The 19,921-nt window shown below is 41.5% G+C and overlaps 1 protein-coding gene across 1 annotated transcript in view; it reads left to right on the top strand.

Moving 5' to 3' along the window:
- Nucleotides 1-386: 386 nt before the first annotated feature.
- Nucleotides 387-19,921, top strand: part of MGAT4B (alpha-1,3-mannosyl-glycoprotein 4-beta-N-acetylglucosaminyltransferase B) — a 101,898-nt gene continuing 82,363 nt past the window's right edge. Inside the window, exons 1-3 of the mRNA XM_044659812.1 lie at nt 387-554; nt 1,444-1,612; nt 1,815-1,898. Coding sequence (XP_044515747.1) covers nt 387-554; nt 1,444-1,612; nt 1,815-1,898 — 421 coding nt within the window. The remainder of the gene's footprint in view (nt 555-1,443; nt 1,613-1,814; nt 1,899-19,921) is intronic.

Raw genomic sequence — 19,921 nt, 5'->3', positions numbered from 1 at the left:
CTATTATTATTGTAGGTACAAATCTTGAACGTAAAAAAAAAGTCAAGCAGCTGCATAAGTAACCCTTAGATTTACAGTTATGAAAGAAAACAAACCAAAAGGAAAATTTTGTCATTTTGAATACTGCTTTCCTGGTTCTATTTCCTTCACTATATAGGACTTTCCTTGCTTCCAGTCTTTTCTGTCCTCATCTTTTGCTGCAGAGGAAGTGACTTTCTAGGTCTGTGTAATCATCTGGCAGGCTTCAGCCCAAGCCATAGGGCTGGCATCTTGTCCACTGGCAAACTGAAGTGTCTTCCCTTTTCTTTCTCACCCTCCCCTTTTTAGAGAAAAAGGAGTGTAAGCGGGAGCATCGTCCCCCTTGCGTCCAGGAGGTTCCCACCAACATGGTGCACCCCAACGTGATCTGTGATGGCTGCAATGGGCCAGTGGTGGGGAATCGCTTCAAATGTACCATCTGCCCTGACTACGACCTGTGCAACACCTGCGAGGCCAAAGGCCTTCACAAGGAGCATAACATGATCCTCTTTCAGAATCCCTTCAACCACCCTGAGGTGAGGCGAGCAGCCTGGAAAGAAAGGCCTGCCAACGTGTCCCTGGTCTCCCCCCTCCATTCTGAAATGTTGTCTCTAAAAGCTCTGCCAGGCGAGCTTGAGCCTGGCCTTCAAGGCATTGCCCAGCTTGGCAGCAGCCCACTTCTCTCATTATCTCATGCTCTCTGAGTACCCTCTATAAGGAAAGGCAGTTTGTGGTGGAGAGAGGGCCCCCCCACTCAATGTGCTATCCTGGGCAAGTCTGTCCCACTGAGAAGCATGAAGTACTGACTGTGTTGGATGCTGGGCATCCAAGCCCTCAGGGAGCTTCCCTCTCCCAAGGGAGATGTAGTATATAAAAGGTCAGTGTAATTATGGATAAGGCTTAAATGGCTTAAATGCTGGGGATACACCTAAGAGTCTGCCCTCAAGGAGACTCCAGATTCTCAGAGGGAGACCTGACCTGCACAGAAGAGTACATACACACACACAAAGTACATGAATGGGAATTAGCAGGGGGAGGAACCTGCACTTTGGAGTGTGGTGGTCAGGAAGAGCTTCACCTGGAAGAAAAAGGCTGATTGTAATCAGTGGCTGCTAAGTCTGCTCCATGTCCTTCCACAGAGACTCCTGGTGGGTAGGGGTAGGGGAGGGGGGGGTAGAGTTGAATGGTATTTTAGAGCCTGAACTTCCTCATTTTGCTGATAGAAAGAGCCTGAGGCCCAGGGTGAACAAGTACTTCATCCCAGGTCAGTCACTCAGCTAAATATGGTTCAGGGGCTCATGGAAAAGATTGATGCCAAAGAAGATGCTGTGTCCAGCTCAAAATGCAGGTCCCTCAGAGTTGGGGGAGAGCCTGGTTGGTGCCCGCAGAACCCTCTCATCTGTGGGCCTGATTGGTTTCTTTCAGTGGAATTCTCGCAGACGTTGGCTTCAGAAGATGAGACATGGGCCGAATTTCCCACCTTTTGGTGGATGGATGCCAGGCTGCTGGGGATTCTTTCCTCCTGATGCCCTGAATCAGATTGCTGCCCAGGCCCAATCGAACAGGACTCCTCCTACTCCAGGAGCAGAACAAGGTCAGATGGGTTAGAGAATTCCCAGATCCTCCCAAGAGACCTAACCTATCTGGGATGTGCAAGCCTTTGGCAAAGGAGGCAAACTGTTTAGCAGGGGAGGAGGGAGGAGAGAGGGATTTGGCGCATGTAATTGTTCTGTGGAAATAGAAGTGAACACAAAACATTTTTACTCATTGGCTCTTACTGTTTTTAAATGCTTTAGCTAGTACCAGTTCACAACAGGACCCCAATGTCACCTTCCTGCAGAATGTAGGGGAAAGTGTGGCTGCTGCTCTTAGCCCTCTGGGTAAGTGACCTTTATTTAGGATTTATATCTGTAACTTTCTGTGGCTGCTGAGAGATGAAGAAAAGTTGGCAGCTTGCAAATTTGATTCAGCTGCTTGTGTTATTGTTGTAGTTGGGTATAGATTCAGTCCTAAAATCTTCTGGCTTACTTGGCTTTCATGAAAAAATGCAGGTTAGTCTTGAGATCCCTTTTCCTGGCTAGGAATTGAAGGAGAAATGGGGACTAGGATCTATCAGCTGTTTGTAACAGTCATGGACATAACCTTCACTCAGTGATAGCATTTCTTTTGGCAACTAAAATAGCATTTCTCTATTGCCTACTGATTTGAACCAAGGTATAGTGTGTATAGTTGTCTGATAACTAAGAGCATAGATTCAAAGCAGGAAGAGACCTTTCTGGTTATCTAGTCTCTTTGGCCCCCTTCTCCCAATTTGACACCATACACTGAATTCTAGAAATTAAAAGAGCCAATGGACTATTATATTTATATATATATATGTATATATATATACACACACACACACACACACACACACACACATATATATATATATATATAATGCAAGTTTTTTTATATAGGAAGGAAGGAAACAAATATTTGCTAAGCACCTAACTTTTCAGGCCCAGGAAGCTGAGGTCCATCAAGGTTAAATGACTTGGCCTAGGTTACATAGTGTAAAAAGGAAAAAGGTTTTTTTTGTTGGATATTAATATTTAAAGGTATGGTCCCTAAGGAACTGAATAAATACCAATTCCTAAAATGATTTTAGTAATTTATTTACAAAATATAGGAGAGAGTGGAAGTAGAGAGATGAAAAGAGGGTAGAGTAAGAGATTTAACTTAATGAACGAGATTTGTATTCAAATCTGGGCTTTACTCTGGCAGGATTCCCGAGGCCCAGCCAGAGAGCCTAAAAGTCAATTAATAAGGGGTTTAGCCATGAGAGCTTCTTCCAATCAAAGGAGCCTCCAGGAGGCTAGTGCCTCCAGGGAAGCTAAGGTAGTCAGCCTTTTTCACTCACCAAGTGTAGTTCTAAGGTAGAGATTTAAGAACAGTCTCACCAAGGTCTCAGGTTCAGCAAGCAGCATCTCCCACTCAACCTTCAGCTCTAGGAAATGAATAAGAACTCTCTGACAGGATGTTGTCACTCCCTTTTAAAAGGTGCTTCTTTTGAGTCATTTCCTGTGCCTCCCTCTTAGTTTACGTGTCCAATCACAACAGATGCTTTGCTTAGGACTGCCCAGGAGGTAGTCAATAGATTTTGATTCGTCTCACACTCTAGCACAGGTGGGTCACAGACCTCCCAACTTGTGAATTAAGTGGGGATATTCTTACCTTTGGTGATTAGATTAAGGATGGGCAGGGCAGATTTAATTTCATTATCACAATAGTTAGCAAAGTAAGGGGAAATTTGAAAATGGAGACTCTGCCTCCAGAGCCATTCTTGGCTTTTTTTTTCTTGTTTTCCACATTCCTCTATCCACTCAGCATGGTGGTGTCAACCTATGACTTGACCCTTGAAATTAACCACCTAATCCCAAGACTTCCAGCCACAGCCTGTCATTATGAGAGTCAGTTAATATAGTAGAAAAAACATGAATGAGAATTGGGGGCCACCTGGGTCTTATTGTCCTGCCCTGTCACAAACTGTGGCTGTGTGACTTTATGACAAGGTTGAAGGGTCATTTTTATGGAACCATGAGGGGGTTTTGAGTGCAGCCACATCATTTGAAGCTTGCCCAAGGTCACATTTTTAAGTAGAAGAGTCTGAATTAGAATTTAGGTCCAGGACTCTGGACTTTTTTAGCATGAACTGTCATGGTAGAGGCCAGAGTTGATTTTTATATATGCTTAGCCATATTCCTGTGATGGCAAACCTATGGCATGTGTACCAGAGAAGGTAAAGAGAAATCTTTGTGGGCACATGCACAGAGTTTGCCAGAGTTCCTTAGAAAGCCAGAGGGAGGTTCCTTCTCTCCACATATGCTTGAGGCCATCCCCTGCCCTCTGCCCAGCAGCCAATGGGAGCATTTCCTCCCTTCTTGTCTGGAATAAGGTGGGCAGGTCACATGCTATGTGAGGGTGGGGCCCAGACAGCAGCCTGTTGAATCTGTGGCAGAGGTGATTCCTGTGGTGGGGTTGGAGAGGAGCATAGCTCATAGCATGGCCTAGTTCAGTGATGGACAACCTTTTGAGCTTGGTGTGTCAAAATTCACCAAAAAACCAAGCATAACTCAGGTGGTGTGTCACTTCGAGGAAAAAAAACATAATTTCATAATATTTATAGTTTAAATAACAAAAATGTATAATTGAAATATATAACTATAGTTAATAAACCAAAATAGGTAAATTAATATAGGTAGAATTGTCATCTATAATGCACAGAGTGTCTACACTATGCTACAGCAAATGTTTCATCCTTGTCATGCAGCCCCATACTTCTCTGTAAGCAGCCACATGTGGCCACATGTCATCGAAAATGGCTATGTGTGTCAGTGCTGACACACGTGTCATAGGTTTGCCATCACCAGCCTAGCTGGAGGGAAGCAGCACTGGAGAAGAGAGGAGTGCTGCTGGCCCTGCTTGCTGCCCATGAGAGGCTTATCTGTAAGAACATTGCACAAAACTAATTTTTATATGATCCTAAAGATAAACCACAGAATTGCTTTTCCAATCCTACTGGAAAAAGAAGTGCATACAAAATCTCACAAAGCTGTGCATGTTTATGAAATATGGCATGATGCAGCCATCTAATTAGGATACTGCTGACTTGATAAAGAAATAAATGCAGTCTTGCACAGTATTTCTATTATTGACAGTATTTATATTTCACTTTTCAAATTGCTCCCTGTCCCTAAGGGGCTTATAATGTAAAAGGAAGCAAAAGATGCTGCTGGGGTGCAGAGGACCAGTGACCCTCCCCCTGCTCAGTAAAAGAGCATCCACTTACCCAGCATGTCAGCAACCTGTGGGACTCATTGCTGGTGTCAGGTTATGGATTGATTCTTTCATAGAGAACAATTGCTGTCTGTTGCATGAATGACATTCACTCTTATTGACATCTTTTCTGTGTGTCCAATACACAAGAGATTACAGTTCCCTGACATCACATGATCTAGGTCATGCTCGGGTATTAGGATAGGTGATGTGTGGGGTTCAGCTCTCTATGGCCTATGTGTGAGCTAGATTAGAGGCAGGACTGACACTGACACGACACTCAAGATACAGGGGTTGTCAGGGGGTACTTTGTATTTGTCCATAGGAAACAGCCTGGGCTTCTGTTCATGGGAAAATGAGAGCTTGTGTGGATGGTTGAGGTCTGCACACTTCCTGTGCATGGGAAATGTGTGCTACACCTCCATTTCATCTTATTGATGCAAATTCCCCGAGAAGTAGGTCCAATGAACATACAGTGAAGGTGAATCAAAGGTAAGAAATGTACTCAGATGCCTTTTTCATAGCAGGCCAAAAGCTGGTGGTCAATGGAACATTGCTCCCTTGCACTGGTGGATCAACAAATTCAAAAGGAACCCCAGCCGAGAATTACTGTAGTAGATTGTTGGTTCAGGGAATATCCATTTCTTTAGTGTTAACTAATAAGTGTTAGCTATTTTTGGTATAGGGATAGATGTGTGCTTCATTTTTTTTATGTGCTTCATTTTTTTAAAAAAATTTTGTGTTTTTGTAGACTCTTAAGTCTTGAAGACCCAAAAATGAGTACAGAAAAAAAAAACAAAAAAAACAAATAGTGGAAGAACAAACAACTACAAGGTGTAGGAAGAATAGTAGAAAGGATGTTTTGTGATATCAAAACATTTGACAGAAACCTGCAGATTTTTGAAAGAGACCTTGAAAGTGGGCACTTGAAATATCTTCCAAATCTAAAAATTCATTTAGAAAATTCCACATTTGAAGACAATCCTACAAGCCATCAGAAAATCTACAAGGAATTTTCTAGTATTGTAGCCGCTGCTCAGGGATAGGGGAGCTAGAATTATAGCTAAAGTCTGAACCTGGCACGGGGAAATCCTGTGTCTGATGTTGTCAAACAGCCATCTTCCTCAAACCCCAAAACAAGTCCTCTGTCTTGGTGCAGATTCTCATCAATCCTGCTGGGAATTGTTGGTCTCCTTGACCTTGTGCTTCTTGGCACTGTATAATGGCTCTTTTGTGATCCCTTCTCCTGGAATCAGACACAATCATTAATCAAAAGTCCCATAATATTAAACAATCATTGGCAGGTTTCCATAGTCCACAACTTTTGGGTATTGTTATGAGGAAGAGTTTAGATATTTAGTGAAATTAGTACCCAGGCTGTCAGGCTGTCAGGCTGTCAGGCTGTCAGATAAGATCTGAAGGTTCCAAGGATGGAATTGTGGCAGCCTGGGTTAGCCTATAAGGCTGGAATGTGAATGGGTGTCTCATAGCTTGAATTCACTTCTGTTCCCTCAATGATCCAGCACAGGTCCTCAGCAAAATTAATCTAAAAGGGTAAAAAAAAGGAGCTTGAATCAGCTTGGGATGTCCACCATCCAAGTCTGATCCTCCTGCTCAACTTGAATTTCCCACAGATAGGTATTTCTTTTGGGAGACAAATCCACTCTCTCCTGGGCTCTTCACTGGAGACAGTTTTCAGCATCCAACTGCTCTCTCAGCCATAACAGAGTCTCTCAGGAAATCCCTTCCTTGCCACAATTTCATCTTTGGAACCTTCAGATCTTATCTGACAGCCTGACAGCCTGGGTGCTAATTTCACTAAATATCTAAACTCTTCCTCATAACAGTATGCATTAATATTAAAGCTAATGGATATTGTAAACATATATTAGTACAAAATAAAAAAAACATTAATACTGGTAACATGTCTTCAAACGCAAAAAATGACAGAAAAAAGAAAATTCAAATACTCTATTGCACATACAAGGAAAAACAATAATAAAAAAATTTTTAAATCAAAGACATATGGTTCACAATCAGTGACATACTATGTTACCCAAGGAGAGGCAGATTACAAAGGTTTCTCACCCAAAAATGAGATCCATTTCCTTTTTATCTTGGCCATGATCCACAGTGTTAGTGCAAATAATTTTCACCAAGTAACAGCTTTATAAAACAGTAGTATAACAGGTAATGCACATTCAAAGAAGTACCGAAATCCCCCAAATCATAAGAGCACATTTAAATTACAATAGCAAACCCTGGGAAGCCATCAAGCTCATGATGTTTAGCACAGCTCATCACTAGTTATGAAACCCGCACAGCAAGTGTCAGAAGGATGGTTGTTTCACTCAGTTTTCCCAATGTGACTCTTTTCTCACTAACATTCCCCTTCACTGAAATTATTGTAATCAATATCCTTACTCAGCCCCAGGGAAACACAGAAAAACAATACATGCTATTGGCAGAGTCCCCCAAAGACCCCCTATAACTCCTAGGAAATTCTCACCCTTACATACAGAAATACAGAAATTCCCCTAGAAGCCACTTCACAACAAACCAGCACATGATGAGTTAATGTTAAAGATTTTAATACTCTAACTCAGATTCCCATACATAGGTGCCTGCAAAAACAAGCCAGAACAGTCTCCAAGTTTCTTCCCTCCCAGACCTGATTTGGTATAGTATTTTAACATAAAAGAACAATGAATGAAATATGGAGAAATTGTCTCCCATGAAAAAGCCTGTACTTTCTTACCACTGTGGTCCAAGAGATATGTCAAACACACCTAACACATTGTCTCCAAAGAGAAGATGTATGGTGGGAATGGAATTCATGCCATCTAGTGAAAAATGATATAAAGATTAAAATCAGCAGATAGCACTTCAGAATAGCTTTCTGCAAGCTACAATGTCTCTGGCTGTTCTCAGTCTGTCTTCGCTCAATTGTCCCACCCCCAAGATAACTAGACTGCCAGGACAGATTTCCTGAGAGCAAACAAACCCACTATCATTAGGATTCACATGAGTCTCTATAGCCACTGAAGCTCATGGATACTTGTCACAAGTTCTCCAGATCTAGAAAATCTTTCAACCTTGCCTAAGATATTTTTAACAAAGTCTATTACTGCCGTCATTCTAAAATTTGGCAGAAGAGCTCAGAAAAAACCTCTGTATTGCTGATGAAAATCTTTTGGGTCTAAAATGTCACCAAGAATCTGGATCATTCTGAAGAGTTACAAATATATATAAAAAAAACATTCAGAAGCTATTAGGCTTTGTGCAACATGCTCCCTCTCACGAGTCATTCAAAGGTACTATGCCCCCTAGAAAAAACTTTACCACCTCCAGATGAACCTCCTTCCTCTTGCATGAGACTGTAATAGCCATAAAAGGCATGTTTTTATATGTCCCATCCATTGCAATGTGGAGGCAAGTGCTACAATAGTGAAAATCACTTCTCATGTCTCATCCATTACATTTTTATAAATGCAGAGGTGGGGAATATAATAGTGCTACAGTACTTCACTTCAGCTACTAAGTGGACCCTGACCTCTGGTTACACACACCTCAAAGGTAGGCAAATGATCTGTCAGAGGTAGTGGTACTCCTGGATACCTGAAAAATCACTTCTGAAGACCCCTTAAAATCAATTGAGATTTTTTGCTCATTAAATTCTCCAATACATACAGATTGTAACCAGTTTGATGAAGTCCATCCATCCTCATCTATGGGACAATTAACAAAGGCAAAAAGGCACAAAAGGCTGTTTAGGCAACATGTGACTTTGGTGGATCTGGTGACAAACCCAGCATCCATAAAGACCTATGGTTTTGCCATGGAAAAGGATTTGTCACCAGATCCATCAAGGTCACATTTTGCCACATTTCTCTTATATTTAGTCCAACCATAAATTTAATCCCTACACTGAAAATAGAGCTATTAGAATTTAAAAAAAAAATGTTCTATCTGGAAAAATAAGTTCTATGGCCTGTGTGAAACACTTTAGAAGATAGAAGGATGACAACAGACAGTATAGTTAGTTCTGAAAATGAAATCCTTAAAATGTGGGATTCTTTGTTAAATAATTTGAAGTCAATGAAAGCACTTCAGATTGCTTTCCTTACTTTGGATCATTTTATGCTTGTGAACAACCATTTTCATCTTTAAATTATATCAAGTCTGACACCAAAAACAGACTAACAGATGACTTGAGTGCTATATGTGTTGCTCTCAAACTTACAAAGTATGAGCCAAGGTTAGACAACTATTGGTATACATACAACAGCAAAAATCACATTAATTGTTCAAAAGCATGCCAAATGCAAACTTGTACCTTTCAATAAAATTTTTTGTGTCATTGAAAGTTGTTATTGTGTTTTTCTTTTAAGACAAAAGATGTTTATGAGGTTTTTTTTCTAAACGAAAACCTCAGTATTCAGGTTAAATTGCCTTATTGGCATTTTGCAATAGATAAGAGGTTTTTGGGTTTCAGTTTGGGTACTTCGTCTCTAAAAGGTTCACTATCACTGGCCTAGTGTTTTCCTTTTATAAATGAGAAAGCTATAACCCAAGAAAGTGAAATGATTCATATCTGGTTATATAGGAGTATAAGAGGGAGAAATCATTTCACAAGGCACTTGCTCATTTTTACTCATAAGTGTGTGCAAAAGAACATAGTGAAGATAATTCTCTGCTCACATCTGTGAGAGAGAATGGGATGGTAGGGAAACTCTAAAAAGAACTTGATAAGATCCTCTAAATTATGTTATCATGACTCAGTGACTTTAATACAAAGGTTGTCAAAAGAGATGACAGTAAAGAATATATTAGGATATATGGTTTAAATCAAGGATTCTTTAAATAAATTAACTAGTTAATTTTCAACATTGATTTAAAAATATTTTTGAGTTTCGAATTTTCTTCTTCCCTGCCTTCCAACCATTGACAAGATAAGCAAGATATTAATTATACTTGTGAAGAAATGCAAAACATTTCCATATTATGCATGTGGCAAAAAAAAGCAACATGCAAAGAAAATGGAAAAATGTATACTTCAATCTGCACATAGAGTTCATAAAATCTTTCTCTGAAGGTGGATAGCATTTTTCATTATAGTTCTTTGGAATTGCCTTGGACCATTTTATTGATCAAAATAGCTAAGGCTTTCATAATTGATCATCATTACAATATTATTGATCTGGTTCTGCTCACTTTCCTTTGCATCATCATTTCATAGATCTTCCCAGGTTTTTCTGAAAGTGTCCTGTTCTTCAGTTCTTATAGCAAAATCATATATCCCAGCCATATGCCACAACTTATTTAGTCATTTCCAATTGATGGACTTTCCATCAATTTCCAATTCTTTGTTACCACAAAAAGAACTGCTATAAATATTTTTGTCCAAGTAGGTCATTCCCTCCCCATCCTTTTAAAAAAATAGATCAGATGTTCTTAACTTGCTTTTGTTTTCTTTTGGCAGTCTGATGAAGCCTATGGACCCCTTCTCAGAATAATATTTCCCTCCCTGGTGTTAAACACTTAAAATTTTTTTATTCATTAATTAATTTAGAATATTTTTTCATGGTTACATGATTCATGTTCTTTCCCTCCCTTCTCTCTTCCTCCCTCCTAGAGTCAACAAGTAATTCAGAATAATATTTTTAAATACACAAAATACATAAGATTAGAAAGAAAATTATGTTGAAAAAATTACTAAGCCACTTACTCAAGTTCACAGATCCCAGGTTAACTGATTCAGATTAAAAAAAATAAATAAATAAAAGAAACCATATTACAGAAGATGCTGTACATAATAAACACTTTCAACATATAATTTTTTAATTAGTTGTCTTGAGTGCACTCAGACCATTGACTCATTAAAGAAAACAACAAAACCTCCCCCGAATTAGAAGAAAGGATAAACATGAGAAGATGTATGATTTCAACAGCTTTAAGTGGGAAATGGAACTAAGAAAACACACTGACAAGTGATTACCATTTCCTATGATAGTTTCACCATCATGGGGTAATCACTATAATTAGGAGGCCAAGGGAGCACAAAAACCTTAACTAGGGCTTATACCAAGTAGACAAGAAAAGAAGGCTTTTCAACAAAAAGATTGGTTGAAGTCCATACTACATTAATGCGATCAGATCCTTTGAGGAATTGAAGTATCGAAATAAGATCCTAGAGGGACAGCTGAGTGGCCTGGTAGATAGAGTGCTAAGTCTAGAGATAGGAGGTACTAGGTTCAAATGTAACCTCAGAAACTTTCTAGCTATGTGATCCTGGGCAAGTGACAATCCCAATTGTCTTGCCCTTATGGCTTTTCTGTCTTGGAACTGATACACTTGTATCAACTCTAAGATAGGAAGTAAGGGTTTAAAGAAGAAAAAAAAGGAAAAAAAATGTTAGACCAGTACGTAGTTCCCTTGCCACAATTTTATCTGAGGCACTGGAATGAGGGACTTCTTGTACCTCTCCAAAGAGTATTGGCTTTTGGTTTGAGGAATTTGACCCAAAGAATGGATTTTTTTTTTAATTTTTTTTTAGGTTTTTTTTTTTTTAAACCCTTAACTTCTGTGTTTTGGCTCCTAGGTGGAAGAGTGGTAAGGGTGGGCAATGGGGGTCAAATGACTTGCCTAGGGTCACACAGCTGTGAAGTGTCTGAGGCCGGATTTGAACCTAGGACCTCCTGTCTCTAGGCCTGGCTCTCAATCCACTGAGCTACCCAGCTGCCCCCCAAGAATGGCTTTTTTAAAAATGTATTTATTTATTTTAAAATATTTTTTCATGTTTACATAATTCATTTCCTTTTTTTTTTTTAAACCCTTACCTTCTGTCTTGGAGTCATTACTGTGTATTGGCTCCAAGGCAGAAGAATGGTAATGGTAGGCAATGGGGATCAAGTGACTTGCCCAGGATCACACAGCTAGGAAGTGTCTAAGGCCAGATTTGAACCTAGGACCTCCCGTTTCTAGGCCTGGCTCTCAATCCACTGAGCTACCCAGCTGCCCCCACATGATTCATTTTCTTTCCCTCCCCAGAGCTGACAAGCAATTCTACTGGGTTGTACAAATGTTGTCACTTGATACCTATTTCCATATTTTTTATTTTTGCTATAGAGCAGTGATTCCCAAAGTGGGCGCCACCACCCCCTGGTGGGTGCTGCAGCAGTCCAGGGGGGTGGTGATGGCCACAGGTACATTTATCTTTCCTATTAATTGCTATTAAAATTTTTTAAAAATTAATTTCCAGGGTTGCTAAGTAATATTTTTTCTGGAAAGGGGGCGGTAGGCCAAAAAAGTTTGGGAACCACTGCAATAGAGTAATTTTTTTTAGAGGCCTAAACCCCAAATCAAATACCCATATATACAAGTGATAAGTGATGTCATGTTTTTCTTTTGCATTTCTACTCCCATGGTTCTTTCTCTCAATATGGATAGCAGTCTTTTACATAAGTCCTTTAGGAGTGTCCTGGCTTGTTGCATTGCTACTGGTAGCAAAGTCCATTACATTGGATTGAGCACAATGTTTTACTTTCTGTGTACAATGTTCTCCTGGTTCTGCTCATTTCACTCTGTTATCAGTTCATTGAGGTTCATATAGAAATACTCCAGATCATCAATCCTTTCAGCACAATAGTTTTCCCTCACCATCATATACTACAATTTATTCAGCCATTTCCCAATCAAGGGATACCCCATCATTTTCCAATTTTTTGTCACCACAAATAGTGTGGCTATGAATATTTTTGTACACATATTTTTCCCTATTATCTTCCAAAGAATGGATTCTTGATTACCATAGTAAATAGGTCCAGGTCCAGAAATGGCTGGAAACTTACAATTTGAATGCAATTGTTCCAGGAAATGCTATTGGACCGTGTTTGTGCTATATACATATCTTGTAACAGTACCTCAAATACAACCACATCTAAAATACTGCTCTCACTAGCTCAGCTTTCAGAGATCTCTCCCTTCCCTGAATTCCCAGAATTCTTATTATCAGTTTCACTCCTTGGCTTTGGATCCTATTGCCTTCTCTTATTAGTTAATTATCCAATTTAGCAAAACATTGGTGAAATACTTTTGATGTCAGGTAAAGTACATAAAAGGGAATTCTTTGTTCTCTCTGAGTTTACACTTGTGAAAGGGCATCCTTTATTACTTAGAGAACTCACAAGTCACTTACATAGAGAGCTCCATCCTTTTAATTTAGTCCCAAACTTGTGAATCCTATGATCAGAGTTTACACCCTCAGAAACTCAATCAGCCAGGAATCTGTAAACCCTTTTGATGAATATTCACCCTTCCAGAAGGTCAGAACTGGTTCCCATAAACACTGCCCCCCTGGGCAATGCTAGAAGAGGGGCAGGGATGAGAAGTCACCATAAAAAGCCATGAATCCTGTTGGCTTGGGTCAGCCTTATGGAGATAGTCTCCTGACTGGAGAGGGTCTTCAAGGGAACTTAGCTGAAGACTACAGCTTGGATTGTGGGCTTGGAGCTCAGCTTCAACTTGGACTCTGACTCCTGGACTACTTTGTGGGTGAGTGAAAGGCTGACTCCTTTCCTAGTTTTTGGAGAGACTAACTTCCATCTTGGAGGAGGCCATGTGATTACTCATTATCAGCCTTCCTGGTTGAGAGCTAATTAATCTCTGGATTAAGATAGGATAGATAACTTTTCTATCCCCTTCATATTTCTCTACTTTATTGTTTCATCTCTATTTTGTAAATAAATTTCTGACTAGATATAATAAATATTGGTGACCACATAATTTCATAAAATTATTTTCACCTTTACAAATATAATAGGCTCTTAGGACACAGAGAAAGGTGATGGGTGTAGATTGGCCTGTGAAGTCAGTCTGTGAAGAGGACACAAATTAGTCTAAGCAGTCACATGGAATCTTGGGGTGATGGAATGGCTGCTACTGAATTATGAAGAAAAGGCTTCTAAAGGGTTATAGACCCAGAGGAAATGATGACTCAAGATTTGCTGAGTTGCAACTGAATGGCTACACAAAAGCCAAACTTTCCTTCATCCCCTTCTTGTTCAGCTATAAGGAGGCAGAACTACAGTGAACTGCCTCTGAGAGTCTAGGGGTAGAGTAGGGAAGGGAGGTTGCCTCTGTCTCCCATCTTGGCCATGGTAGTTGTAACCAATGGCTGCCTCTGTCTCTTATCTTAGCTCTTTCTTGAGCTTCAGCAAATTAATATTCCAAGGTACAAGCATCTAGGTGACTGGTAAGTATGGAAGCTCCCAAGATTCTACTGGCCAGCAGAGGCACTAGCAATAGCCATGACAAACCACTGTGGCTGAATCAGCTTCAGACAGAAGGGCCTTAGTCTCAATAAGCAAAACTCCTTATGCCACAAAAGAACAGAAGACTTTTGAAAGACTTAGCGAACTTCTAAAAGGGCTGACCCTCACAATCCAGCAGTTACCCCCTCAGAGGAGCTTCATCAGTGTCAACTTTGAAAAACACAGAACCACTAAAGTAGTTAGAAAGAACAAGTCTTTAATCATGACAAGGAAGACAATGTTCTGATTGGTCACTATGCAAAGACAAAATTCTGGGACTCTGGGAACAGTGTCTCCAGGAAAAAGTGCCTCAAAAATGGCCACTCTTGGCCCATGGACAAAAGCCTCTAAAATTTGCTCATTAAAGAAAAAAATAGAAGAAAAATGTCCTTGCCCCACATAGCCACTCAGGCAGGGGAACTTATCACTTTAAATGACTATTTAGCCTATACAAGGAAGCACTGTTGTAATGTGAAGATGGGATTAACTCTCCCCTCACCTACTTTTAAATTTAATCACCAGAAGCATATACACACTACTTAATGCATAAGTGGGGGAGGTCTACAACCCACTCACTAAAGTGGGTGACAACTCAGAAATGACTGACTGCCCTCTGGGCAGTCCTAAGCAAAGTTATAAACTGCTATTGGTCCTCATAAAGTGGGAAGAAGCACAGGAAGTGATGCAAAGAAGGATTTTTAAAAGTGGTAAAAACTTCCTGTGAGGGGCTTGCTTCATCCTGAATCTGGATCATGGAGGAGCTGGGACTCTGGCACTTGAACTGCATTTGGCAAGACAGCTCTTGGATTTTCCCCTTTGGACTATCATATGGGTGAGTGAAAAGGCTGATTCCTTTCCTAGTTTCTGGAGAGATTAATTGGTGGAAGAGGCCACGTGGTTTTTCACCACTGAATCCTCCTGTGGAGTGTTAAGGAGCCCTGCCTGGTTCAAACTGGACCAGACTAATTATCTAGTGTGATAGGATAGATATCTTCTTGACCCTCTTTCTCATTTCTCTACTTTACTCTTTCCCTCTTTTTTGTAAGAAAAAGCTGCTAAAAAATAATTTAACTTGAGATATATTAATTTTGGTGACCACATTCTCTTATATTTAGTCCGACCTTAATTTTTAACCCTCACAGTAATCAAATTATTTGAATTGTTATTCTGCTGCTTCCTATGTGACCATGAGCAAGTCAGGTAACCTCTTAGAAATTCAGTTGTTTTTGTTTTTGTTTTTGTTTTCTAAAATTAAGGGATTGGGAGGCAGCTAGATGATTCAGCAGATAGAGAACCAGGCCTGGAACTGGGAGGCCCTGAATTCAATTAGGACCTCAGATATTTTCTAGTTGTGTGACCCTAGGCAAGTCACTTAACCCTAATTGCCTAGCCCTTCCTGCTCTTCTGCCTTAGAACCAATATATAGTATTGATTTCAAGATGGAAGGTAAGGGTTTAAATAAATAATATAAATAAATACCAGGAAAAAAAAAGAAATAAAATAAGGGGACTGGGTCAAGTGATTTCCATGGTCCTTTCCAGCTTAAATCCTATTGAGTAATCCTCTGACTTTCCTACAGAATTCATTTGCTCCCTCCTTCTTATGGGTTGGTACATATAGTCCAGATCATCTGATTCTCTTAAAGATTCTACAAACTTGATTATTCTTTCTATAATGACCTAGAATGGTATTCTTTTAGGTGGCCAGCCAGTGGGGGTTCTGAGTTCTTCTCATGACCTCTTTTAGAAATCCTTTCTTCCAAGCTCTAAAAGGAAGATACATGATGTCTTACTAAATTCCTTTAAAAGAAAACAACTCTCTTACCTTCCATTTTAGAATCAATATTATGTATTGGTTCCAAGGCAGAAGAGTGGTAAAGGCTAGGCAATGGGGGTTAAGTGATTTGCCCATTGTCACATAGCTAGGAAATGTCTGAGACCAGATTTGAATCCAGGTCCTTCCATCTCTAGATCTGGCCCTCTATCTCCTGAGCCACCTAGCTGACCCCCAATAAATGCTTTTTAAATTGAATTAAGTTGAAGCCATCTTGGCTGGGTGGGCCACTCAGGAGTGAAGGTAAGCCTGTCTGAGATGTGGATGATGGTTGTGTAATTAGAATCTGCATTCTATAAATCCAGGACTATAAATCCCAGCATCCCACTTTCATTCTCATGTTATGTCTTTACATTGGAGATAAAGTTTTGTGTGACCCCGCCCCTCTCTTTCTTCTCCCATAAACTTGACTGGTAGAGGTGGGCTGAGGTGAGAGACAGGAAAACTTTACTCATGTGTTTTTTACTCAGGTTTTTACTTTTGTTCTTTTTATTTCTTCTACTTCAAGTGATTATTAATAAACTTTATAAAATATAATGCTTGGAGTTATTGGATATTAATCTAAATTTTTAAATGGCTGGTATAGCCCAACAGTAGGGTTCAGCCCTAGAGAGTAGCTTCTTTTCTGTCTTGGAGTGGTCAGAGCCATCCGGAGCTGAACCTAGCTCGGTGCCAACATGTGTGATCAGCCTGACACTGTGACCCAGCTTTCTGTGCTACAGAGGGCCTGCAGCCCCCATTCACCCACTGACCCAGGTAGCCACAAGATACAAAGGTGTAAGGACAGTGATAACATTTGTACAGTGCTCTCAAATGGTCTCGTGACAAGCCTCACAAAAAGCCAGTCAACTAGCCTGGACCTCCTTTTTTACAGATGAGGAAAAGGGCCTCCAGGATTCCTGAGCTCAAGTTCCCCCTCAAGGATGGAATTCCCAGGATAGCCTTCCTGGCAGGGGGCATCACTTGGCTCTACTTCTCTACCTGAATAAATACCATACCAGGGTGCTCACTACCTCCCCAGGAAGTTCATTCCATCATTATGTCTAAAGGACAGACAATCCTTTCTCCCATTGAGCTGGAATCTGTCTTCCTGGACCTCTGGCACCACAAAGAACTGACATTTAGGTAGAAATTCACCTTTCTATGGTCTGTTCTGGTTGAAAGTGTGAGTATTCTACCCATTTTACAACTGAGAAAACTGAGGCACAGAGAGTTGAAATCACTTGCCCATACTCCCCTGGGGCTAAGTATCAGAGACAGCATTTGAATCTAGGGTTCCCCAACCCTAAGCCCCAGCATTCTTTTTAATTTTTTATATTTTAATTTATTTATTTTTAAAATTTTAATTTATTTAATTTAGACTATTTTCCCATGGTTACATGATTCATGTTCTTTTCCTCCCCTCCTATAACCAAGGAGCGATTCCCCTGTAAGCCCAGCATTCTAACCAGCGAGCCTTAGCTTCCCAAGGAGCCCTGAGCCAGTCCAAGGAAAAGAGAAAGAGGAGGAAAAGAACCAGCAAGACTAACCCCCTCCTCTTCTGCTTCTTCATCCGTGACATGAGTGGGTCAGACTCGCAGCCTCCCAGCTCCCGTCTAGCAGGAGGTCGACGATCTAATGACCTCCTGACTTGGCCCCGCTGTCTGGTCCAGGAGATAATGCCAGACTCGCAGACGTGTGCCCACACCCAGAACACACGGCATGCAGATGGCACAAGCCCCGCTACGATAGAAGAGATGGCACAGGATGCTTTTTGCTTTTCCTATTACTCGTTTCTGGAAATACCTTTCCTCTCGCCTTCCAACGTGAACTCTCCCCTCGTACAAAGAGAACCCTTGAGTCAATACGCCAGCTTTGGGGAGTGAGCCTGCCCAGATTTCTGGGAGTCAGTCAGTCGCCCATCTTTCTGGTCAAGGTTCTAGCCTGGGAAAATTGTCCAAAACACAGGACACACTTTCTTTTAAAGCAAGATGCTTAGACTAGAGAGTCAGGATTTCATCTATAATCTTCTTTATGTTTTCTACTTTATATAAGGTGATGCTCAAGTTGGGAGAGCGGTTTAATTTCACAATAATTCTTTAAAGTAAAAAAAAAAGGGGGGGGACAGCTGGGTAGCTCAGTGGATTGAGAGTCAGGCCTAGAGACAGGAGGTCCTGGGTTCAAATCCGGCTTCAGACACTTCCCAGCTGTGTGACCCTGGGCAAGTCACTTGATCCCCATTGCCCGCCCTCACCACTCTTCCACCAAAGAACTAATACACAGAAGTTAAGGGTTTAAAAAAAAAAAAGAAAGAAAGAAAAACCAGGGTGCAGGGTCAGGCCAGAGAGCCCTGTGGAATTTAGAGGAGGGAGAGGAGCTCCACAGGGAATCGTGGGCTGCCAGCCTGGGCCCTGACAGAGCAAGGCAGATCCCTCTCCTCCTGAGTGACAGCTCCTCTGATGCAATGCTTGCTGGGCCTCCTCTCCCTCCTGCCCCCTCATCCTCAGCCCTCCCAGGCCAGACTAGCCCACTGCCACGTGTGCATCCAAACTTTGAACCTGCTCTCTGCACCCGGCTCCAGGGGGGAGTCAATAAATCCCAGAAGTGGCCAAGCACAGGAGCTCAGGATTGAGGCTCTGGGTTTCTGCAGGTGTGTATCCAATCTGCAGGACCTGGGTTCTAATTCTACCTCAGTCACTTGGTAGCTGCATGACCCTGATAAATCACTTCTCTGTCTCAGTTTCCTCATCTGTAGAATGAATGAAAAGCATTTACTAAGGGCTCAGTATGTGCAAAGTAGGGTAGGGAGGTGGTAAAGTGGATAAAGCCTCAGGCTTGGAATCAGGAGACTCCTTCCTAAATTCACATCTGGCCCAGACACTTACTAGCTGTGTACCTCTGGGAAGGTCACTTCACCCTTTTGGCCTCAGTTTCCTCATCTATAAAATGAGCTGGAGAAGGAAATAGCAAATCACTTCAGTATCTTTGCCAAGAAAACCCCAAATAGGATCCCCCAAAGTTGGACAGGACTGAAACTAATGAATAACAACAAATATGCTAAGTAGAGGCAGCCAGGTGCTTCAGTGGACTGAGTCTGGTCTGGAATCAGGAAGACCTGAGTTCAGATCTGGCCTCAGACTCTAGCTGGGTGACCCTGGGCAAGTCACTCAACCTCTTTGGCCTCAATCCACTAGAAAAGGAAATGGCAAACTATTGCAATGTCTTTGCCAAGAATATCCCATGGGCAGTTGTTATTGTTTTAGTCACGTGGGACTCTTCCTGACCCCATTTGGAGTTTTCTTGGCAAAGATACTGGAGTGGCTTGCCATTGCCTTCTGCAGCTCATTTGACAGGTGAAGTGAGGACACAGGCAGCCTGGAGTCAGAGGACCCCCGTTGAATGCTCGTTCCCATAAGATGATTTCCCCCCCAATCCTTTCCTTGTGTTTTACTATCAGTTCTAAGACAAGAGAGGTGAGGGTTAGGCTTGGGGTTAAGGGACTTGCCCAGCCCAGGGTCACAAAGTGAGGACGAATCTGAGGCCAGATTTGAACCCAGGACCTCCAGACTCCAGGGAGGTGCTCTCTCCACAGGCCGCCCATAAGACCATTGCGTTAGACTCGATGGAGCCCCGCAGCTCTGAGGACACGAGCTTTTGTCTGCAGACCTTCCAGGGCTCTGTAAATGTCAGCCAGATGGTCATGTCAGGGTGTCTCGTGTGCCTGACCGTGTGGAGGGGACAAGCAGAGGAACTGCAACAGGAAACCCAGAACGCTTTACAGAGTGTTGTAGAGACCCGGCCTGGTCTGGGGACTGTTGAAGGAAAACAGCTGGTGAGGAAAATCCTGCAGGAGTTGTGCCCACTTGATGGATCAGGAGCCTGGAGGCCTGGACGTGAAGGGATTGGCCAGCCATGGCCCACCTACAGCCCCACACGTACATGCGGTATGGATGGCGGCCGCC

This window comes from Gracilinanus agilis, chromosome 2, assembly GCF_016433145.1.
Source record: "Gracilinanus agilis isolate LMUSP501 chromosome 2, AgileGrace, whole genome shotgun sequence".
NCBI classification, from domain to species: Eukaryota; Metazoa; Chordata; class Mammalia; order Didelphimorphia; family Didelphidae; genus Gracilinanus; species Gracilinanus agilis.
This window is presented reverse-complemented; position numbering and strand designations above follow the sequence as displayed.